The sequence below is a fragment of the Bremia lactucae genome, linkage group LG3 (genome assembly GCF_004359215.1).
Source record: "Bremia lactucae strain SF5 linkage group LG3, whole genome shotgun sequence".
NCBI classification, from domain to species: Eukaryota; Oomycota; class Peronosporomycetes; order Peronosporales; family Peronosporaceae; genus Bremia; species Bremia lactucae.
The window spans coordinates 4,415,775-4,440,565 of NC_090612.1; the positions used below are offsets into that span (position 1 = coordinate 4,415,775).

Sequence of the window (24,791 nt, forward strand, 5' to 3'; positions counted from 1 at the left end):
TAGAAGTCTAGTAACTTCTACCATTTGAGGGGATTTCTCCTCAAATACGTGGGGACCTCTTCCCTCAACGTCTTCCGAGTGTGATTGCGCTATCACAGTCGGGTCCACTACGGTCGACTCTCTACTCGACCTTGGATCATCGTGTTGTCCTTTCTGGGCAACCGGTATACTCCTTGAATGTCGCCCACTAAGCGTACATTCATGTCCCAATCCACTCGACCTTTTCGAGTGGTGGACCTTCGGCGCTGCCTGTGCATTAACACAGCCGCCGGCAGCTGACTCCACATTGTGATTGGTAATCACACTGTGATCTTGTGCGGTTGTACTAACGACCGTACCACAAGTGAGGCCATCGCACTCACTCGTAGTACATCCACACGCTTGTGGACGCTCCAAGACGTTCATCAGATGGCCATCTGATGAACAAGTGGCAGGCATCTTTACGGATCGATGCTGCCAGCTGATCCTTGGCTCGTATTTTCTGAGCCAAGGTAAACCCAGGATGACATCAAATTTGTCATCCAAATCCAGTACGATGAAATCATCATCATACTGTAAATTTCTTAACGTGTAGTGAAATTTCACTACGCGTTTCATCACTGTTATCGATGCGCCTGTCGCTAGACGCACCGTCATCCTCGTTGGAGGGATGTCGCGCTCAATATATTTGAGCCTACTACCCCCTAGTGACTGGCGACGAATAAAGTTATTCGACGCTCCGCAGTCCACTAGGGCTTTAAGTGACAAATCATTTGTCACTTTCAATTTCAAGGTGATGAGTGATACCTCACACAAAACCATCGTGGCGTGCGCGTGATGGTTGAGCTATTGGATTGGAGAAATGAGTGCATGCATATGAATTATCTCTAGCTTGGAGAAAGCTACGGTATACCTAAGGACGTCCTAGTGTTCAAGGACGATTTCACCCACTTCAGCGAACTCGTTGCCGCTGACTCAGCCAATGGTCAAACGGCTGTGACAGCTATATAAGACTGGCACAAGCGAATCGGTGTTCCGGCCATGTGGATGTCTGACAATGGTACACAATTCAAGTGCCAAGTGATGGAGGAGCTTGCTAAGAGGCTTGGAGTCACTCACTCTTTTATTCCGGTTTACACGCCGTGGATCAATGGTACGGTTGAAAGAGTCAACCGTGACGTATTACAAGAGCAGAAGATGATGCTGCTTAATAGTCGGCTTAACACCCGCAATTGGACATACCTTCTTCCTGTGATCCAAGCAAATTCAAATCATAGCCCAGTACCCTCACTTGGAAATTGTGCTCCAGTGGAACTGTTTAAAGGGTTTCCGGCGCCGTCTGCTCTTGATAGTGTGGTGCCGCCTGACGACAAGTTGCCACGGACCTTTCCACTGGGAAAGGATTCATTTTGACATTCTCTCGAAGAATTAAGTCGCATCCTTCACACCTTACACCAAGTGGTTTAGTACCAGCGCGAGCACCGTCGTACAGCAGCCATAGTCCGTTCTAAAGCCAATGTATGCAAGTGTGATTACTTGCTTTGGTCGCGTTGGACCAGCGACTACAAGGGGGTAAGCTTTTTGTGCGTTGGATTGGTTCAATTCAAATGACGAAGGCATATCCACTTTATTTCCTGATCCACCACCTCCTTAACGGGGCCGAATACGACGTCCATGGGTCGCGCCTCATGTTCTATCACGACAGAAACCTCGATGTGACCGCAGAGGTCCATTTTCATGTTTTGTTGCAGGGCCTCGTGATTGAAGTCCGGGAAATCGTCGACCGTCGACTCAACCCTACCTCGGGGGAGCTGGAGTTACTGGTGGTGTGGCCTCCAGGATATAGAAAGTTCTTGGGGACCTGCCCGTTCAATCCAACATGATGTTCCGGTTCTGGTGGCTCGATATGCCACGAAACATCGTATGGACGAGCTGTAGAAGCACTAGTGTTGTGGGATGTTAGATCGCTAAGTTGTGATTTTCTTTTGCAACTTACTACGACCTCACTGCTGCAGTTAAACAGATTTGCCAGCGTATCGTTGTCTTAGAGCAGTGTGGCGTATCGTACCAGAGGACCTCGACGGCCTCATCTGACGGCAAAGGGTTGACTTGACGGCTTCATCTGACGGCGAAGGGTTATTTCGACGGCAACTCTCCGACGGCGAGCGCATCGACAGCCAAAAGTATGAGTAGGAAACAATAAGCAACCTAATCGAACTCGCTTTGCAATTTTCTTTGCAGCGCGTAAAAACGCAATATCTTTCGACGTCAATTACTTACTGCTCAATATGCCATCATTTAGCCCGGTTCGCGTTCGCGTTCGTTTGTTTGTGACCTTTCTTATTATACTATTTCATGGTTCATGACTCGGTCATGACACACACAAAAACATTATATCCTAGAGATTGGGTACTCTCTTCCACATCTTCGTAATTGTACTCCTCTACTGCAACGGCCAAGACTGCCGTAACAATTGGTTAACAACCAGACAGATGAGCCATTAAAGTGTTGGTGATATAGAGTTGCTAGGTGCTCTATGCACCATGTGGCAGAGATGACACAACGGATTTATGTGCAACGATAAAGACTGACTCATCATTGTAGTTAGTGATATCGTAGCATCAATATGAATAGGTTTAGAGGTAAAATCGTCGAGCTGTGGACCTAGCTAACATTGGTTCACTTTTCATTTAGCTTATTCTAGCTCCGATAGCTTCCCCCAAAGCTTGACTAATCTTACCGCAAAAAAATGTTTTTTTTAGCTGGAAAACTAGCCAACCATGAAGAGTTGTATCAAAGTGAGGGAATTAATCAAAATCTGAGGGGAGCTTTTCGGTTCCCTAAAGTACAGGCTTTGCTTAAGTATTGTGGAACTGATAAAAAGCAGTGGTGTGTAATAATCTGTTAATATACATATGAATAAAGGACGGTATTAACCGAAAATGTAGGAGATTGATGAGGGGGCTCCTTGATTGCTTGGAAGACACAGTGGATAAAACATGCAATACCGTGGCTGACGCAACGCCAGGATCTCGACTTTCCAACCTGACAGGCTTGGGCATTGAAATGTTTACCACCGACCGCAACGGCGGGTATTTCCCGGATCGTTGGTAGACCGCAACAGTCACTTGAAGCTCGTCAGACATGTACGAGAGCTCTACTCGAGTTATTGAGTCCCTGTATAGCTGCTTCTTAATCAAATCATGGTGGCCGGCATCCGCGATGCTCGGCTGAGCTCACCAGTCGGTCATCGGTTGGTCAACCCCTCAGCCGCAAGATTAGCTTTGTGGTCGACGTACCCGTGTTTGATGACGGCTTAAGACACCCTTAAAAGTTGAGAAAATGCGGTCTGTGCAGTTACTGATATCGGCATACTCCGTATTAGAGTCCAGACAAACTCGTTTATTATGCCTACAAAAAAAATTCGGCGATGTCGAACACGAATTAGCCGAACTGCGCCGCCAGGGCTTGGTGATATTATGAAGCGCACCAACGATCGCCATCGGTGGGCGCGCTTAATGAGTCATTGTCTCCTTCTGTGGAAGCCACCTCCATTGACGCAAATTTACGCATGTGACATACCGCACCAGGTTGCGCCCAAAGTGTTTTGTTAAAAGCGGGATGCAACCAGCCAGGCGTCATCCTCTTGGAAAAGGCGACCAATCGAATTCATTGGGTGATATCAACGGACAATTTAGCCGAACAGCAGACGGCGGGGGACTGTCAATCGCTCTAGGCTGGTCAGCACAAACGCGCCCCGCGCAGAGTCCGAATCTCCATAGGGTTCCCGGGCGGCCCCGACTTCGTTGCGAAACCACATGTTCATCTGGCTAAAACTTAAACACTTAAGCGGTATTAGGTAACGGGGTGCACTTTTTTCATTATTACGAAGGTACGGGTCGCAGCCCGACGCAGCGCCTGGCAAGCCGCTGCGTTTCAGTTGACGACAGCGATATCGTGGTACCACAGATTCAATATCTTCTGTTACTCGATTCCGCTCGACCCAAGCACATATTATAAGTCACATTCGCATCAAGACGTCTGCGTAGCATTTTGCATTCGGGTCGCTGGCACACCTAATGCGATAGAGGGTTAATTATCATAGCTGCCGCTCGATGGTTGACCCAGGGCTTTACTATCGCCGGCAGCGTCCAGGAATTATGAGATACGAGGGTGCGGCACTGCCGCGCGATCGCGAAGTGGCAAATTAGGCGGACGAAACGGAGAAACACAAGGTGCCCGTATGCTATTATGCCTGCGCACACTAGACCACAACCCGAAAGCCGTCGCCAGAGGCGATAAGCCCCGTACAACCACCGGAATTACATGAAGATTTGGCGTTGCTAAAAAGGCTTTCTTAGGATGTACCAGGCATATTGCAACCCGTAAACGGTTGAATAGACCAACTTGATCTGCTCTACTTCGATAGGCTGTTAGACTTATATGAGACTTGCAAACACCGCTACACAGCATTTAAAATAGACTAATATGTGGAGCTTACTGTTGAGCAAAATGGAGACTGTCACTTCTCATTTTGTGTTTCCTGTTTCTCATAAACTGATGACCTCTTTAAAGCGATAACTTAGAGACACGTGGATCTTCATTCGTCAATTGAAGAGGCGGGCACCATAAGGTGCAGGCTGTCAACGGGCTTACAGAATGTACTTGGCTGCAGCATTCAACAGATGCGTAACGAATCTGTTGTGACCGGTGCAAGAATTCGCACCGAGGTATTTTTGATATGCTACAGTCACAAAATGCTATCTACATAATTCGAGAATTTGTTTTGTCAAAGTAAGATCCTGTGACATTGGATATCTCAATAATCAACATTGAAGCGCCATATAATTTAATAAATTAATTTACATGTGACATTTCCAGCCACACATCAGCTTGCCCATGACGAATCCACTTCGCTTTGAAAAAATGCCTTTTACGTGTGTGCTGCGCTAAAAAATGGAAAGTTGGCATGGCATAAAGCATCCAGTAAGCAAAAATATATACAATGAACCAGTATAGGTCCCCTTTTTGTCATAAAGTGAGCGGTTGGTTGCTCTAAACTAGAGGGGGACTTTTTAATTGCATGCCTTGCTTGAAGCATAATGGCAACATACCAAGCCGCAATTTTCACTTGACAGGTCTTAAGCAGCTTTATGACGAGAGACTGAACATATATTACCACGTTATTGAGTATACAAGTGATCTCGGAAGTTTATTTAGGGCGCAAGCTTCTAAGCACTGTGCTAATATTGACTGATGTGAATTTGAGCGATGAGACCTCGTCCGTGGGATCCTTCTTGTGCGACTGGTGGACCCAGCAAAAAGTCATAGTCACACTGGAATAGCCGATTTCGCAGAATGAAAAGGGTCTACATAAGTGCAAGGGGCTTTCCTGCCTATTTGGGCGTGTACAATAGCCCTGGATTGATTTGTGGCGAGACCATCTCGGTGCTGGTAAAATGATGCCACAAAAAATGTTTTAAGAGGCCACGAAGCTGTCTCCGCCCATTTCGGAAGCTCAAACATCGCTACGGTAAACAACACGGTTGAGAGCATAGTAATCTTGACGAAAAAGATTTTGTGCTTAAGCTTGTCGCTAGTCGAGTCGCGGTTGAAAGGCACAATGCAATATTATTGGTCATGTTAGTTCTGGAAGGTAATTCAGAAACTAAATTTATTTGGAGCTTACGATCTTTGAATACCTTGTCTGTCCATTATCGTCAAATACCATCGAGCACTTATATAGATATACCTAAGCGTTGCTCCACCTATTCCGAGGGTCGCCTGCCCTCGATTTCACTAGTCGCGCCCTTTCACATATCCAGTCGCACTTCGCGGCCAATCAACACCTCTTCTCAAAATGTCTTTACATGCGGAACTCCGTCAATCTCGGCGCAGCGAACGTCTTGGTGAGAAGGTCAGCTTGCATTAAACGCGAATCGCAACAAACCAACTTGGTCACTTGTTTATTGCTGTAATCCTTGATGAACATAAGACGTACTGCGATGTGCTTTGCCCTTCCCACGCTGTCTTTGCCTTGTATTTGCTTTATAGCAGCTTGTTATCAACGTGCAACAGCATCGACTTCGTCACGCGCACTTCAATTTCTTCCAGCTGCTCACACAATCCTAGCAGGTCACTCGCCACTAGTGATGCAGCTACAACTCGACCATAGTCATAGATAATGTCACGCTTGCCTGTTTTCGACACACCCATCCGACAACCATACCATTAAAGCATGGAACCCTTCTACTTAAAACTTATTGGTTCGCACGATCCGCGGTGTAATCCCTGTCGCTGCAGCCTTCAGCCTCAACGTCTTGCGAATTGTCGCTTCCAAAACCTCTGTCAAAATTTTGTTCTACAGTATCGAACTATTCGTTTCGCCTATCACCAATCGCGATCCCTAGACGCATGCGCTCGCTGGCTGATCCGGTGTACAGCAAATGCAGTGTCTGGTCGTGTACATCGCGACAACCAAAAGAAGACTTCCAATTAATGATCGAAACATATTTACTATTGGTCCTGTTGATGTACCATCACCCCTGGTCTTCGTCGTCTTGTTTACCGATAGGCTTGCGAGCAGGATAGCCTGATCTAGACTTGGCCAAACAAGCAATTCGCGAATATACTGAGTTTTCTCCAATAGGCACCATGCATCCTTGGCATACGTCACATAAAAGCCCTGAAACTAAGGCACTTCACCGAGGTCCTTCACCTCGAGAACTTCATGTCACCAAAGAATTTTTTCACGTCATAGACCCTCTAAGCAGTCACCAATAGGTCGTCCATGTAGACGCCCATTAGGTTCATCACCTTTTGTGCACAAAAAACTGTCGGGGTAGCACTGTGTACACCCAAGCTTCACCAGTGTATCACGATTCACGAGCGATTGTGGCAAACTGTGTCCAAATCACTTGGAGCACGGTTGATAATGTCAACTTTTGATCATCCCGAAAAAGATGGTTGGACGGAGCGCGCGAACCGTACCCTCGAAGTCGATGGTGGCATTTTGCATTAACAACTCAGTGCATGCTTCTACAAAGCATACACGTTTTTGTGAACGACTTACGCCATCCACGTATACATACCTTGTTTGAGAGTGACTCTTATACAGGGGGGACTCGCTCGAGCAACGAACCTTCTAGCTCTTGCTCTCCACGCGTTAGCACCAAGGTCAATGCAAAGGATTTCAATGTTGATTATATTAACATTGAAGTGTCAGTAATGACAATAATGCTGATACTGCCTTTGATAAAGATGCTGAAAGACTCAGCATCGGAAACAATATTATTTATGCGAACAGTAATACTCTCAATAATGAAAAAGATTGATATCTCTGCAGTGCGAACCTGTCGCACTGAAACAATAATAAACCGAGTTAACAGGTGATTTCCTGTTGGATAGACAAGCAGTGGTCTGTTTTATTCGGGATTTCATCGCTGATGCGGTGGACCGACAGGAACGGGACTCTGAAAAAAGTGGAAGAGCAACCATACTTTTCGTTAATGTTAATGACCTAATCCTACTTCGTACGGAAACCCACCAAAACATTTCGTGACGAATGTAGGTAGTAATAAATTACTACCCAGGTGTATCGGCCCGTTTCCTGTACTACATCGCCAAGGCAATGCGTATGCATCCTACGTTGGTCTGTTGGGCGTCCCCGCCTGTACCATCAGTACGAGGCTTCTTCCGATTTCGCGAGCTGTCACCAGCTCGTTTGAAAGGACTGATGTGTCTTTTCGTTCGCCAGTTGATCAATCGCAACTTGCGCACAATTTCTTAACTGGTCACGAGTAACATTATCAACCGTTACCGCTAACTCGCGGCGACGGGATCGCTCGTGATAAATTTTCTACCTCAAATATTGAAGGGTGTTATCCAAATCACGACGTTGATTCGGGTTCGTCAAACGAGGCGAACCCAATTCTCTACCTCCATTGATGGTGAAAAGCGTTTTCTTGTTGAACCTCTCGAACCACCGTGAGATAAAGGGGGTCCGAACGAGTTATCTCGTTTGTTGGCGAGGGTATCCACCCTCGCATGGTAGTTGGGAACCTCCTTCCCAACTGATATTGGACGTTCCGGGTCTCCTTCGACTCCCATCCTCCTCGACAGAGCCTCCATCAGAGAACGAGCGCTTCCCGCGCTCGTAAAAGGATTATATGCTTTTAATCTCTAGGCGCATCTCACAAGAGATGAGCGTCCTCCAAATAGGAATCTTTCAAGGAAGAATCTTCATTAGGGGCATGACCCGCACCCTTATAAAAGTATGGACATGAGTCCCCCCACGAGAGGTAAGGTATCCCTGCCTCTCTAGACAAACGGTCCAGCTTTTGCCTGCACCGGTTACGGTCCATTTTTTAAACCGTTCATGGGAAGCATCCAGTTTGTCAAGCTAGGCCTCACGGCCTATGCTTTGCGCATTCTCTACAAACGTTGTCCAAGCTTGGAATAAGGGTTTGACATCCTTTGCCCGCTTACAAGTGTACCACCGATGCCGGCAAAATGCATCGATGAAGAATTCCGTTTTATCCTCACCAAGCTTGTAAAGCCTGGATGAGTCTAACAACGGAATTTGGTTATCGATCGCTGGTCATACCGAACCAACCAACTAGGTTACCCTTAGAGGGCTACCAAGGCTTCCTTTCGTGAGCGAGCCGCAAAGAATTGCGGTCACTCTCCTGTTGACTCATGTTGACGTTAACGCAAACATGGCTCTCGGAGCGATTTCAAGAATCAATCTTTTCCTGGTGATGTAAACTAGCACCACCAGCAGCATTCTTCCCTGCAGGATCACTTAGTTCGTGGTGACGCATACTAATGTCACCAGAGTGACCGTCGCCCATAGAGTCATCATCTGATGACTCCCCACCAGAAAGGCCGGACAAGTCGAACAACCTTGTCATCACCTCTTTGGTTGTCACGTTAATACCCAAAGGCTTGACGGACTCGGCTTCGGGTGACCCGGCGACTTTCACAGTAGCCACCAAGTCGGGCGATGACGGTGACTTAATCCAACCACCTACAATTGGTGTAGCAGGTGACTTGTCACCGTCACCTGCAATATTATCAGCAGATGACATATTCCCAGTCACCTCCATTGCGAGTAGGTGGTGACTTATTTCCCACAGTAGATGCATTAGCGTCTGCTGAAGCATTTGCATCACCAGCAGCTGCACTGATTCGTGCAGCTGCCATCTTTGCGGCCTCACGGGCTACGCGCACAGACTCGTTGGTAGCATGCTCAAACGAATTGATTTCTAAACAAAATTTAATAATGCGACAAATTGGAATTAAAAATAAAACCGATAATGCAGTTTACAGGGAAAGACATAATTGTATTTCTCTGTCACTCCAAATCAGTTAATATTGTGACAGTTGGTTGGGGGGCGTCACATAACGGGGCATAAGTATAATTTTCTAAGAGAGTAATAATAAATGTTATGTTCTGTGAAAGGAAATAATAAGCAAAACGTACAAACCATTATCTTTATTAATCATTTGACTTAACATTGCAATATTATTAAATTTGGTATTTTTGATGCAATGAGACATCAATGTTATTGATTGGTTGGTTTTAGTTAAATCAACCCCGCCAATCGTCACAAGACACGATTGTGCGGTGCGCAAGGAGGCACCATTCATAGTTTGCTATAAGTATAAAATAAAGTCAGTAGTAGATAGATGACCGTTGAGTAGGAGCACGATTGATTTAATTTTACTTTTCGTCTATTTTAAAAGCCTAAGAGCTAACCTTTGGTAGCTAAGACTACTTAGCTACCTGTATTTTTTTTCTCTGCACGTCGTGTACGTGAAGTGACCGAGCCACCTTCACTGTAATCAGTGAAGGTTGTCTAGTACTGTTAAGTACTAGCATAGGGTGCCTCGTTACACCCAGCACTTTTTACACCGCGGAAATTAGTTGCATCAGCCGCGACGTTAGTGCCGCGGCATTACTTTGCCAGTAATTTGACGACCCCCACAAACAACGTGAGCGCCGACATATTGTTCGAACGTACTCTCCCATGCTTGTTTAAGAAAATCCGTGCGGCGGCAATCGTGTTGCGTGGCTTGTTTCACCTCCGGTGAAGTACCTTCGCATATGTACTGGAGCACTAGTCGATCCGGACAGCACCCCAAACTTGCTACGGCGACCAGATACTGGTAATGCTCCGTCCAAGATCGATCGTTTGGCTTACGAGCTCGCACGGACCACGTGGCTTGCTCCACGTGTCATATACCTCGAGCAACTTTTAATTAAGTGCACAGCCGTAGTTTCTTTTGACGCCCAGACTCCTTTCATCTTGTCAAGGTGCTTCCTTGCAATTACATACAGGTATCGATTGAGAGTTGTCATCTTGTAATCTTCAGGCCGTTCACAAATACTAAGGCGTTGGGCCGCGCCAAGCTCGTCCAGAAACTGCAACCCCAACGTCCTTAAAGCCTGCTCCAAGTCCTTCTTTCCGGTTAAGCGCAGGATCAGCAGCTTCATATCAATGACAGTCAGAAAAATTGACCCTAACGTCTTGTTGAGTCCTGCCTCGATTGTGCGTAGGCTTGCTCCGTAGGCTGACCCCCGGGAAAATTGTCTGTGACTCTCCGCCTGAGTCTGCAGCATCCCAATCGGCACTTGCATGCCCATACTGCGCTGAGTGAGACGGCTCTCGCCCGGTTCCTTTCAGCAGCCAAGAATCGGCTGAATACACTCGAGCCACTTCCCATTCGCGTATCTGGGTCCACAGAAGACTGCTGGGCCCGCTCCACGCGTTCCCGCATCAAGTCGCGCATCAGATTTCCAGTGAATCCGTCAAGTCTATCGTAACGATCTGCGCCGTGCTCGGAGGTCCCGTGTTATCTCGCTTCAGTGAGTGACATCCGCACTGTCACTTGTTGATTTATTGACCACATGCGGGCTGAGAGCCCCTAGCGGAGCTGGCGGAGTGTCTTTCGGGGAGCTTGGGCTCATAACCTGGTAGTTCTGGGAGGTATAAGAGAAACTAAATATATTTGGAGCTTATGAACTTTGGGTACCTTGTCTGTTCATTATCGTCCTATACCATCAAAACTTATGTAGCCTTATGGGTTGCCCCACCTGTTCCAAGGTCGCATGCCTTCAACTTCACTTGTCGCACCCTTTCACAGGACAAATCGCACTCTTTCACACGAACAGTCGCGGCCTTACAACAGGTCATATGTCACCACGTAAACAAAGCCGTATGTGCTTTGGTTCTAAGTGAACATAAGGTTGCTTCGTAACTGCCTCCAGATTAAGCGATAGGCTGACAAAACATTCAGTCGCAACACTCCTTATAAATCTGACATGAATGTTGCTCACACTTTGAGCCTGAAAAGTAGTCCTCGGTGCAATATGTAATTTACGGCCCCGAAGGCAATGCGGTGGAGACATAAGTATCATTGTCGCTTGAGCGAGACAACCATATTTTTGTTTGCGTTTCCCACAGGAGAAGACATAACCTTGCATGCGCTTTTTAGCGACGTCAAATCGGCAGTGACTTTGAAAGGAGCATGCCGCATTTGGATCAATTGGGACCAAGCCGGGCTGATACGGAGAATTTCCATAAAAAATGCCACCTTGTCGTCACTAGCGTGCGAGTTATTGATGAGCGTGCGTTCATCTTGTATGTACACTGGAAGCTCACACATACCCTTGCGTAGCTTAACATTAAGACATAACTCGTGCATAATACGCCATGTTCGGTGGCATAGATATCACCTGAACCTATCTACGGAGACTTTTCATGTTTGAAGCTCCTTTTATGGTGCTGTCGCGTATAAAAGCTGTACCACTTCCGACGTGGAAGTAAAAAAACTATTTATTTATGAGTACAGTCAGCATCGCTTTTTCTGCCTCGTGGATTACTCACTAACATCCCAATAAAGTCTTTATATGTTTACTTGTTCCAGCGTTGAAGGTTAAGACCTCGAACGATGTTTTGCTGTAGCAAGCCGTCTAAGTACTTAAAATTCGTGCGATAAGGAATGCAGGATTCGAGCGCTTCGCTTTGTGGCGCCCTATGCTAAAAGATAATGACTTGTTAGCGAAATGCTACGCATCTTACGCAGTATTCTTTATTGCGGTATGAGTAAAATATGTTATTTAATTGCATGGTGACTTTGACCCCTAATAAAGTATATGGCAGCTGATAGCATTACTTGAAATGCCAAACAAATGAGTTTATTCCTGCGGCTCCAATTTTTGAGCATATTAAAAAATATATTTTCGCCATACTACATTCGAAGAGCTAATATCGGAAATACGAAAACCCTTAACCTGAGGTAGAACCCTACTAACTTCATTCGGGGAGTTTACACCACCCCAACTTCTATTGGTTTCGATAATTCACTCAGCTAGCTAATTTTCTAAATTCTACTGATTAGACGCCCTAATTTTAACAGTGATCTAGAGAACTCAAGACACTCACATCCGACTACCACACTGGTATCAATCGAGAATTTTGCTGATTTACATAATATCAAAACCTCCCATAGTACATTTTCAGTAGTTTAGCATATAGATTATGTTAACAATGTATAAAGTGAGAAAGGACTTACCATCTTAAGTAAAAAAACATCTTTTTAACAATTTTCAGCTCAGAACGCTATTTCATTACACTTGAGCACTCCACCACCATGCCACGCCAATGCAAGAAGCAAAAGTTGGAGAAAGATTTACAGCCGTTCTCGTTATTTGAAGCAGACTCGCCGTTGATTCTTACAAAAATGAAGTCACTGCATTGAACTGAACACTATCATAGACGACATGTTCGACCATAAACTGCAGCAACGCCTAGGCCTGGGCGTTACGCAGCACTCCTCTCCGATCATTTCGTCGCGTAGAGGGGAATTAGTAGCAGATGGACCCAATTGTCCTCTACATTGCAGAGGAGATCGATATAAGATAGATATAAGTAGCAGATGGACCCAATTTTCCTCTACATTGTAGAGGAGATCGAGGACAATTGGGTCCTTCTGCTACTTATTCCCCTCTTCTTTCGTCACTTCACATGAGAACCAATACCATCAGGGTTGAGGACTATAACTTCCACGTTCTATTCGAAGACACGGATGATGCTAGAATAAGGAATGAGAGGCAAAGATTTTTTGCATCCACTCGCGTCTCCATTATGCGGACGAGAATTGCAGAATTTTCCTTATCATCTCTTGCGACTTGTCTTGTGACATCAGCTACATTGTCATGCTCATCCGCATTGTTTCTGACGCTCGCGTCTCTACTCCTCTTGCAAAAGTCTTGACTTTATTCTCCGCTCCATTCTCTCCACCCACACTTGCATTAAAATTGCGTATTAAGTAATGAGCAAATATCGTTAGACAGGCGGTACAAATATTTACTAGTCTTCTTTCTTATTGCTATCGGCGGCGTGCTTCTATCCCAGATGAACAGATCGCTAATTCCAAGCATTTTTTCATTCCCTGACTCGTAGGCGGCATCGATGGCATTTTTATGTTCTCTTGATTTTGCTGATCGCTGTCCACAGAGTTAGAGGAGCCATCATCTTCCTTCTCGTGGCAGATGTAGACGTTATCCGTTGCCTAACCGGACTTCGGGCTGGTGGCGAATTAGCTGTTGGTTTTATTGAAACGGTCAAGTGAGCGAAGTTTAGCAAAATGCAAAGTAAATATATTAAGGTCCTTAGTTCGCAAACCTATTGCTACCTCTAAGCCAATCATTGCTTCTAGCCAATCATAGTTCATAGAACCTTCTAGAAGCTTGTGACGTCATCTACTGACGTCACCCTATGACGTCATCTACTGACGTCATCTACTGATGTCACACTATGACGTCATTACCGGTATATACTGGTACATACTGGTAGTCTCTTGGTCAGGTCGAGCCGCTTCCTCGCCAACACTCCCACTCGACTCGACACTTGTTGCTAACACTCCCAGCATGCGTCGAAGGTGTTCAAACTGTACAGCAGGAATCGGCTTGGTCATCATGTCTGCTTTCATTTCCTTTGTCGAGCAGTATTGCAGCACCACTTGGCCGTCTTCAACTCTTTCCCGCACAAAGTGATAGCGTATGCCGATGTGTTTAGTTCTCTTGTGAAACTCCGGATTCTTGGCCAACGCAATCGCACCTTGATTGTCTTCATACACCTTGACAGCTTCACTGCTCTTCATCTCACCAAGCTCGCATAGAAATGTCTTGAGCCAAATTGCTTCTTGTACTGCTTCCGTCAGCGCCATGTACTCTGCCTCCGTCGATGACAACGCCACCGTTCGCTACTTCTTGCTCCTCCAGCTAATACACCCGGTATTCATCATGAAAGCGTATCCGCTTGTACTACGTCGCGTCTCCACATCACCAGCCCAGTCTGCGTCTGAGTATCCTTGCAGTGTAGCAATACCATCACGTGAGAAATTAAGTCCATGCGTCGGTGTTGCTTGAAGATACCGCAACACACGCTTGATAGCCTGCCAATGTATTGGACAGGGATCAGCCGCAAATTGACTCAATGCTCCCACTGCCACAGCAAGGTCCGGACGAGTCGCAACCATCAAGTACATGATACCTCCAATGGCACTCCGGTAGGGTACGTTCTTCATTGTTTCCTCATGATTGCAGCCGCCTTCACACATGTTCTTGGTCAGTCTAAGTCCAGGATCTTGAGGCGTCTTCACGGGCTTGCTGTCATGCATCCCAAACTTGGTTAAGACAGACTTAAGAAACTTGGTTTGCCGCATCGTCACATGGCCAGCCGCATGATCGCTCTTGATTTCCACACCAAGAAAATACTTAAGCTCACCGAGATCCGTCATCTCGAATCGGTCGCTCAACGCACGCTTTGTTGACGTGAGAAACTCGTCGTTGCTACTTGCGATGATCAGATCGTCAACATACAAAACAACAAAGACCATGTCGCTGTCATCTCGCTTAACGTACACGCAGTGATCTGATTCACACTTGATGAATACCATCTTGATCATGAAGTCATCGATGGTCTGATTCCACATACGGGGTGATTGCTTCAACCCGTATAGTGACTTCTTTAGCTTGCACACGTGATCTGGACGACCAGCATCGACATATCCATCTGGCTGCGCCATGTAGATATCTTCATCCAATCCACCATTTAGGAACGCTGTCTTGACATCCATCTGATGCAGCTTCAGCGTATACTTGGCAGCCAAACTCAGAACAATTCGAATCGACATAAACTTGGCCACCGGCGCATACGTTTCTTCGTAATCGACTCCATACTTCTGTGAGAACCCCTTAGCCACTAGACGTGCCTTATACCGCTCAATTTCGCCATCTTGAGTCTCCTTGACACGGAACACCCATCTGCAGCCGATAGCCTTGCGTCCCTTTGGCAACGGTACAATGTTCCATGTATCATTTTTCTGGAGCGAGTCATACTCCGAATCGCACGCTTCCTTCCATTTCACTGCGTCACTGGATTCCATAGCCGACTTAAACGTAGTCGGCATATCTCCCACTGAATCCATGACGTATGCAGCTTCGTAATGTGTTGCATCTTGAGCTGCTGCTGACAACTCATCAAGACCTTGACGTCTCTGGTAATACGCAGACCGCTTGGCGCTTGGAGTGTCTGTTGCTTTCTCCAACGACTGTGTCCGTTGGTGTCTCTTACTGCTGGACTCCATATCCGCATCTTGCGCAGTGTCTTCTTCTTGTTCCTGCGGCGATTCATCATCCGTTGCCTCTTCATCTTCGATGACTACGTCCTGCTGAAAGTAGTTGCGTCTTCCACTGTCGAAAACATCTTCCATGAACTGAGCGTCGCGACTTACCAGTATGCGGCAACTGTCCAGCTCCTCGAATCGATACGCTTTCTCATGATCCGAATATCCAAGAAATCGGCAGTGTACTGACCGAGAATCAAATTTGGCACGCTTTTCCTTTGGCACCATAACATACGCGTGACAACCAAACACCTTCAGGTTAGCCAGTAATGGTTTCTTGCCTGTCCAAACTTGGTGTGGCGATTTGTCATGGCTGACAGCACGTGTTGGACACCTTTTGCGGAGAAACGTAGCTGTCATGACAGCTTCGCCCCAGTATTCTTTGGACAGTCCAGCATGTTTTATCATGCAGCGCGCGCACTCTACCAATGTTCGATTCATTCGTTCGGCGACCCCATTTAACTGAGGAGTGTATGGCGGCGTGAATGTTTGCACGATTCCTCGATCACTGCAAAACTTGGCCATATCACGCGAAGTAAACTCGCCGCCATTGTCACTGCGAATCGTCTTTACCCGCTTGCCCGTTTGCGTTTCAGCAAACGCAACAAAGTCAGCAAATTTGGCAGGTACTTCCGACTTGTAACTCATCAAGTACACCTTGCAAAAATGTGATTTGTCATCGCTTCCCGCTGAAAGTCGGCGTCTGCATGGGACCACATACATCACTGTGAATGACGTCCAAAACTTGCTTTGCAGGATTGGGTGATGACTTGGCATAGCTCACTCGCGTTTGCTTACCGAGTGAGCATCCGTCACACACCTCCCACTGCTTTACTGATGCAATGTTAATGCCAATACCATAACTTTTCTTCACAATAGCATCAAGACCGCCATGACCAATGTGACCAAGTCGAAGGTGCCAGAGGTACGACGTGGTGTCCCCATGGTATCCCATCGATCTTGTTATATTTGCCTCATCCATCAGAATAGGCGTCATGCAAAGCTTGAACAATCCTTTGCCTTCACGCGCTCCAAGCTTCCAGCGAAGATCTTTTGTTTCCGCAAAGCAACCATCGCGCTCAAACGTAACTGGCCCAACATCCTTTGTAAAGCGGCCAACCGAAAACAAATTTCGCGAAAGCTTGAGAATATGCCATACACCAGTAAGCATACCTTTCTTAGTCCCACGCGGAGTCTTCATTGACATCACTATGTCGCCCATTCCCACCGCTTGGACCACACCGTCGTCAGCGAGATGCACATCAATTGGAGAAATAGTCTTGTAATTCTTCATGTACTCTTTCGAGTACGTCATGTGTTGCGTTGCTCCTGAGTCAACCAACCACACACATTCCGACTTCGTAGCACTTGCATCACCACCAACCAAGAACAGAAAATCGCCCGAGTCGTCTTCTACTTGCGCGATATTTGCTGTTTGCGACCTCTGTCGCTGCGCATTCTCGCGGAGTCGTACTGGACACTTCGCAATCCAATGTCCCTGCTCACCACAATAATGACATGCACTGCTCGTCTTGACAGGCGCTTGTCGTACTCCCTTGCGCTTTCCTTGATCGTTCGACATAAATGCTTGACCTTGACCGTGCGCGGCTCCCTCGATGCCGCCACCTTGTTCCTTTCGTTTCATGTCCTCGTGCAACAGTCGAGGCGTCACCAGCTCCCATGACAGCGAGTCAGCTCTTGACTCTAGTGCCGTGATCAGGAACGCAAACGAATCACTGAGGCTTCCCAAGAGCGTGATGACCAAGTCGTCTTCACTAACCGGAGCTCCCACTGCATCCAGCTGCTCCGCCAGGGTCTTTAACTTGTTAATGTGCTGTAGCACATCATCACCATCATCCATTTTGGCCGTAAAGAAGCGTCGACGGAGATAGAGCTTGTTCGCCAAGCTCTTCTTCTCGAAGTGTCCCTCCAGCCGTGACCATGCATCATGCGCTCCACTTGCCGAGCAAACCAGAGGCAGCTGCGAATCCTCCATCGCGAGACAGATGATCGCCAGCGCCTTTCGAGACTTACGCTTGTAAGTTGTCTGATCCAGCGTACTGGTCAGGTGCTCGAGTTTCACCTCCCCGCTTGTCACAACCCACAGGTCCCTCTCCTCCAGCACCATTTGCATCTTAAACTTCCACGTATGAAAATTCATGCCATCAAACTTGTTGATGCGAGAAGAGGTGGCGGAAGCAGATTCCATGGCGAAACCGAAGTCAACGTCGGGGGCAAAGAAGGCGGGTCTTGGGCTCATAACCTATTGAAACGGTCAAGTGAGCGAAGTTTAGCAAAATGCAAAGTAAATATATTAAGGTCCTTAGTTCGCAAACCTATTGCTACCTATAAGCCAATCATAGTTCATAGAACCTTCTAGAAGCTTTTGACGTCATCTACTGACGTCATCTACTGACGTCATCTACTGATGTCACACTATGACGTCATTACCGGTATATACTGGTACATACTGGTAGTCTCTTGGTCAGGTCGAGCCGCTTCCTCGCCAACAGGTTTAGCTTCGCGCTTAATACTATCTGCCCAAGACAGCAGGTTCTGAGCGTGTTTGGGTTCTATGAGCGTGGTACCATCGAGCGGAATGAGATTGTCGTCGGCGTATTTCTCGAAAAATGGACGCATCATTCTCTTTTCTCAGATCTAGAGGATCGGGAGAGTGGTTCTGGCGAAATTTCACCGAACAAATACGTTCATAAGGTAACATTGGCCTTTATCGCGAACTCTCTTTGTTTACGTTTACAGCTGATTAGTCTGCGGTAAAAATAGATAAAACGGTCTATACCTATATATGGATAAGAATTCTGATTATTACTATATAGAGTAATATCCTGCAAATATTATCTGCCTTTTAGATAATATATTAATTAACAACCTTTAAGTGTTAATTTCATGTAGCGATACACCCCTTACAGATTAAATTTCAGAACATTTACTATATAACGTAATATTCTCCAAATATCATCTACCTTTTCGATAATATATTAATTAACAGCCTTTAAGTGTTAATTTCATGTAAGGATACACCCCGTTAGACTTGTGGAATCAGCTGCCTCCCGAAGTAGCTGTTTTCGCAAAATTGTAGCGACTTAAATCAGCTTTCTAAGGGCTGGAATTTTTCATTCGTTTTCGCGGATTATCATAATGTCTGCACCTACCTGGTAGAGCCGCGCAACACCAAGCGTTATTCGGAGATTGCAGCAAGACCACCATTGGCGGACAAGTTAGACAGAAAAAAAGAACAGGCCTTCAGGCAGCTTGTTATATGGCTCAATCCTAAATCGAACAGAGGCCAAGTCACAACGCCTCTCGCCCTCCGCGGCCGTCAGCTCCAGAAGCGCTGGGTACCTTTCAAGGCCAAATCCATGACGGCGAAGTGGCTTTTCGACAACCACATTGGGTTGAGCGTCGACGGCAAAGATTACGAAGACCGAATAAGAACCCTCGTTAAGAAGTAAAATGATTTGTCTCCATGCCACGATCGCATAAACAGCCCGTGGACGGTTTCGTAAATAGTTATTGACTCTAGAAAATGAACGAGTTGCTATGGAAATTCTGCATGACAATCTGTTGCTTACACACTCCAATACGACGGAAAATGTGGACGTAAGATAGCAGCACGATGGCGTGCGTGTCATCAGATTGAAGAAATGTGTTTCTTTGGGAAAACTGCTTCATGATACACTGCCATATTCGTCTGAAGAGAGCAGATACGCTCGCTCACTGAAGATAGAACCCCGTGAAGCGAAGAGACAGATAAGATTTCAATCGCATGTTTAGTTTTAGTTTATAATTTAGTTAGCATTAACAGATAGAAAGAAGAGAAACTTAATTATATTAATACTGTTTTCATGTAACCCTCTTTAAGGTAGTTGTCTTAAAGAGAAGTCTTCCTCTGCACGTACTAGTGTACGTAAAGTGACGTAAGGCACCACTCGCAACTGAAGCAGTGCGAAGTGGACTTGTGCTGAAGCAGTACAAGTCGTAGTGCCCCGTCACAACAAGGCCGTGCTGATTTTACAAATTTGTGCTGATTTATGTGTATCTATTTAAAGACCTCACTCGATAGCAGTATAATCATGAGGAGGTGTGGGCCCACCTATTACTCTGCCAAGGAATAAAGCAAACCTCACGCAAATACAAGCTAAAATGAAGAATCTAGACAATGATTATTGAAGGACAAGAACTATTTATTTTTGAAAAGAAGGTTTGCAATATTTGAGGCAAGCATAATTTCAGCAGAAAATCGGGTCGTAAATTTTGCTTATGTTTTAGCAATAAAAATACTGAAGTTATATGAAATTATACAATTACATTTTTATTCACAATGGCAATTACACTCAATTATGCAATATTTTACAATGAGAAATTCCCATTGCTGTTTTTCGCTGCGTCATTTGACCTTGCGATGTTCTGAAATATAAGTGATCCTAATTTAAAACGAAAGCTGTCTTTTTCTGCACGGCTCCAAGTTTTTGAAATCCTTCGAAGGTCAGATACCGCATAGCGACTGTAAAGCCGAGATAAAGAACACACGCATGGAGGCGATGCGGCTGGCATGAGGTTAAGCAGTAGTAATCGAGCCAAACTACATAGTCGAGAAGAAACATTAGTTAAAAATCGTAAGAATTATGAGACCATGTTTGCACACAGAATCAGAAATCTCTTGTCAAGCGAAACCGTCTAGTCCTCTTGATCCGGTCTTTCACCGATGCTACAAGTGGAGCGAATACTTGTAATTTGACACTCTCTCTATCAACCGCAATTAGTTAGGGAGAAGCCGCAGTATTTAAAGTATTCTAGGGTCAATAAGAACCTTTGTGGCTGCTATGCTGCATCGCATGAAAAAGTATCCTATTCAAAAAGTAACTGACAATTCGAGCCAAACCAGCACTTTATTGGCTAATTAAAAAAACGACTTTAAAATCCCAAAATCTGATATAAGCTCGGTCCTATCTTCTCAAAAGGTGTCCGTTCCTCTCAATACGAGAAGCGATGCCGTGGTCTATTAGCTCAATAATGGAGCCTGTCTCTACAAAAGCCGAGGATCAGCTGGTTTGTTGCAATTCCCTGTAAAATTCATACCGTTGTGAAAGTTTAATTAAGCTGCTGCCGATTCAGGTCTGGTTTGCACTCTACCTCGTGGTATACCTCGCGTTCTACTTCTTTACGAGTCCATTCGTTGGCAATCGAGAACTATTGAATTCATGGACGCCGTATGTTTACTTCTCCATGGTGCTCTATGCGTGGCTCATATCTGCCGCAGCGCTGCATACCCCCGTGCATGCTTTGGGCCTTCTCGACTCGACCATCAAGCAACCCGTAAGTGACGTCTTTAACAAGACTCAACGATCTAATAGCGCTTGTGTTATACACGAATGTAGATTTCGCTTCTCTTTCCATTCTTTTCCGCTAGTTTTGTCTTTCTCATCGTATTAGAGGTGCCCATGGCACTCTTTCTTTCGCGTATTACGAAACGACTTGGCTTTTCATGGACGGTGGCCCATGTGTCGTACGTCACAACATGCATTTTTGTATTAATCTCACTTTTTAATACGTTTTGGTTGCTCAAAATGTTGTCGCGGTAGCTTGGCACGGTCTTTTATGAATGTTTTACGCAATAGCGCGGCCATTAGCGTTGCGTGTGTCGCGCTTATCATGCACTGCGACGCAACGTACGACTGTGCTGCAAGTCCAGAGGAACCCACGACATACAATAGCCACGCATGTGCTCAGATCTTTTCGTTTCTTCAGTCGGACGACGTCGAAACGGTAGTTCCCGCCAGGTACTGTCACTCCCGCGCACAACTTCGTTTTGCATGCGAATACTGACATTGAAAACCATCGTCAATAGCTACGGTGGGGCAGTCTTAATCTGGTGCATGGGCATGCTTCTTGCCATCACCAACCTCGTTCTTGAACGATACAGCGGCATTCGTATGATTGCATCCTTTGGATGGTTTTCAAATCAACCCGAAGACGATGAACTGAATGAGCGATCGGAAAATGGTCACGAAGTGGTGCCACCGGAACAGAATTTGCCAATGGTTCCTTGGTATTCCATGCTCTTGTTCGATACGGTGTTTGATCTCCTCATTTCGCTCAAGATCTTTCTCGGTCGTTTTGACATGCGAACAATGCAACGAGCTCTGCATCCAAACGATGACGAATATTGTTTTGATCATTTGGCAGACAAAAACGACGTGTGGCTTGATTTTATGGCAGATTGCGGGGACGGGTTTAATAGCAGCTACCAAATTGCACGCTTGCTTGCACAACCGCAGTTGGAAGTCGAATGTAACGTATTAGATACTGACCAACAACGTACGGACGTTGTTGACGAGACAGGAAAGCCGAAAACTAAAACAATTGTACGCGTCTTTCCACGAGGGGATGCTCTTGTAATTGGCGGAGACTTGGCGTATCCACACCCGGACGATAAAACGTACGAAACGCGATTGTTTCGATGTTTTGAATACGCCATGAAGCCGCCACAATTGTACCATCCATCGGCAATTTCAACACAAAAGAAACTCCCGAGTGGCTGCTCGTCGCTGCGACAGTATGAAGGTCCGAGCGTGTTTGCCATTCCGGGGAACCACGACTGGTTTGACGGTCTCAATACCTTTACGCGATACATTTGTCAACGCGATTGGCTCGGTGGGTGGCTCCTTCCTCAGAAAACGAGCTACTTTAGTATAAAACTGCCGCATGGGTGGTGGCTCTTTGGTGTGGATTTAGCATTAGAGAATGATGTCGATACGGAACAATTTGGATTCTTTGAACGTGTCGTAACGACACAAATGGGACCGCATGATGCTGTGATTGTAGTGACGCATGAGCCCCGGTGGCTCTTGAATGTCTATGAAGACACGTCCAACGTGGACATTAAACTGTCGTATTTGATTGAAAAGATTTTGAAAGGTCGCGTTGCAGTGCGACTTGCGGGGGATATCCACAATTACATGCGGCATTCCTTAGTCGAAGCGACACAACAATTAAAACGTCCAGCATCGATGCGTTTCAAGATGCCACAATCCAACGTATCCAAGACAAATCTTTCACGTCGTCACTCGTTTTCATATCGTGTTGAAAAGCATTTTCCACATATGACTCAACCCGAAAAATTTGGCGCAAACGATCCAAATCATCAAACCGAGGTGTCGTCTCGACGGGAACGTCCGGCGGCGCATTTGATCATTTCAGGGGGTGGCGGAGCATTCTTGCACCCAACGCATATACCAAGCACCAAGTTAACGTCAAATGGCGGATCGTACGAGCAGAAGTTGTGCTATCCACCGGCAGAAGTCTCGCGGTACGGAAGGATGTAGCTCATACGAATCACACGGTGCAGAAAAATTGATTTATGGAATGCATTTGTGTTTTACATAGGCGGTATGCCGTGTTAAATGTCCTGGGCTTTCGTCGTCTCAATTGGCGCTTTGATGCTATCGGTGGAGTTGGCGTACGTACCAAAAAAAAAATGATGATAATCAATGTGGTTACTCATTGATACTTGCTCTAGTATTTTGTGCTCGTGTTTTCCATGTTTCCTCGCTGCTCGGTTGGTTCTATCTATGCTGCGGCGACGCATTGGGAGGCAGCCGCACGATTTGGTCAAGAGCTCGTGCACGTGCTGTATGACATGGTGACGACTTCGTACGTGTCGCTAGGTTGCTCCATTGTAATGCTTTTAGGAACCATTGGGTTTGCCGACGCCACGACGCTGTCCAAGCGATGTGTAATGGGAATTCTTGTATCCTGCTGTCACTATGTCGCGGCCTTTACGATTTTACTCGTTTACGAGTGTCTTTTTGAAGTCGCTTCGGTTCGAGGAGGTCTTGGTCGCGAGGGTGAACATACGCTTTACCTTTTTTTTAGCAGCACATTACCAGATTTTTCAGCAATTCGAAAGTACGATTTTTTTGGCCTTGCTTCGCTTTACGGAGACTTTATGCGGCTTTGTATGACGATTTTTGACGGTATGTATAGCTTTGGTGTCATGTGGTTTGATGAAAAGGCTGTCAACGCTATTTGCTTGTATTCATAGTGCCTGAATTGGTTGCGTTGCATCGCAATAAGATTTGCAAGTCGGGGTTTGAGAGCTTAGGACGCATGGAGCTGTGGATTTATTACGCCAGCGTGTTTCCATACTTTTGGGTGCTAGCAACGCCTGTCGTGAGCTTTGTATTTGGGACTTACCTGTACTTGTCGCTCAATCTTCTGGGATGCCACTACAATGAAGCGTTTTCGTCGCTCCGTATTGCAAGTTACAAGAACTTTTTACGGTTACACTTTGACAAGAAAGGTCGACTCGAAATATTTGCTTTTGGCGTCGACAAGATGCCGCGACGGTGGTGCCGGTACGAGCTATTTAACATATTTTGACTTTGATTTAACTCGTAGTGGGATTGGTTTTTACGTAGGGACCCGAGATGGAGTGGTGGACATGGGCCACGAGCAGCGCTGGAACGGAATTTGCCGTCGTTTAAATGGACGCGTCCGAGCTATTGGAAGCCGTTGATGACCAAGGTTGACAATATGTTGCGCATCGACTTGGAGAACCCATCGCTGAACGGCAAATTTAATACGGCAGATCGATCGAAGGTTCATCTAATTGACCACGTGGTGATTCACAAACCCTTGAGTGTCGTGACCTCATGTAAAGTCGAAACAACCACTTTTTGAATCAGAGGGAAGATTAATTTCCGTAAAATGTTAAAAATGCTTTTTCAAAAACTGACACTTTAGCGATTTTAAAATTATGAGCTTTATGTATCTAAAAGGTGTTTTTTACATTATTAGAAGGGAAATGATATATTACCCGACTGTTTTTTATTGTTACCCGACCGTTAATACGTCCACCCCATTGGCTAGTGTCTGGCATGCCCATTGGCTACTCTCTCGCGTCCCGTCTACAACATGTACCCATGGGGGAACCATCGGCACATAATATACCTACGGCCAATTCAATTGGCTGGAGCAATATGATCCCCCCCTCCTAACCACGCGAGGAATATGAAGCAGAACACGAAGTTTTGTTTCATATCTCGTACATTCGCCCCCCCTACTTAAAACCTGCTTTTAAATTTCGCTACTGC

General features: G+C 45.9%; 4 protein-coding genes across 4 annotated transcripts; 3 read left to right on the forward strand and 1 right to left on the reverse strand.

The window, feature by feature from the left end:
- Positions 1–1,020: 1,020 nt before the first annotated feature.
- On the forward strand, positions 1,021–1,392 carry CCR75_006427 (uncharacterized protein; the record flags this gene model as incomplete). Its single annotated transcript, XM_067964497.1, has 1 exon — positions 1,021–1,392. One exon carries the CDS (start codon positions 1,021–1,023, stop codon positions 1,390–1,392), a length of 372 nt encoding a protein of 123 aa, XP_067817547.1.
- Positions 1,393–1,586: 194 nt separating this feature from the next.
- CCR75_006428 (uncharacterized protein) lies at positions 1,587–1,917 on the forward strand (the record flags this gene model as incomplete). Its single annotated transcript, XM_067964498.1, is given in 3 exon segments — positions 1,587–1,706; positions 1,731–1,805; positions 1,819–1,917. 3 exon segments carry the CDS (start codon positions 1,587–1,589, stop codon positions 1,915–1,917), a joined length of 294 nt encoding a protein of 97 aa, XP_067817507.1.
- A 9,480-nt stretch (positions 1,918–11,397) lies between these two features.
- CCR75_006429 (uncharacterized protein) lies at positions 11,398–11,688 on the reverse strand (the record flags this gene model as incomplete). The annotated part of the gene is made up of 1 exon (XM_067964499.1): positions 11,398–11,688. The coding sequence occupies one exon, from the start codon at positions 11,686–11,688 to the stop codon at positions 11,398–11,400; it is 291 nt and encodes a 96-aa protein (XP_067817506.1).
- Positions 11,689–20,685: 8,997 nt separating this feature from the next.
- CCR75_006430 (uncharacterized protein) lies at positions 20,686–24,429 on the forward strand (the record flags this gene model as incomplete). The annotated part of the gene is made up of 9 exons (XM_067964500.1): positions 20,686–20,745; positions 20,812–21,012; positions 21,075–21,202; positions 21,279–21,476; positions 21,545–23,005; positions 23,083–23,155; positions 23,216–23,672; positions 23,741–24,053; positions 24,117–24,429. The coding sequence occupies 9 exons, from the start codon at positions 20,686–20,688 to the stop codon at positions 24,376–24,378; spliced, it is 3,153 nt and encodes a 1,050-aa protein (XP_067817400.1). The 3' UTR covers positions 24,379–24,429.
- Positions 24,430–24,791: the final 362 nt, after the last annotated feature.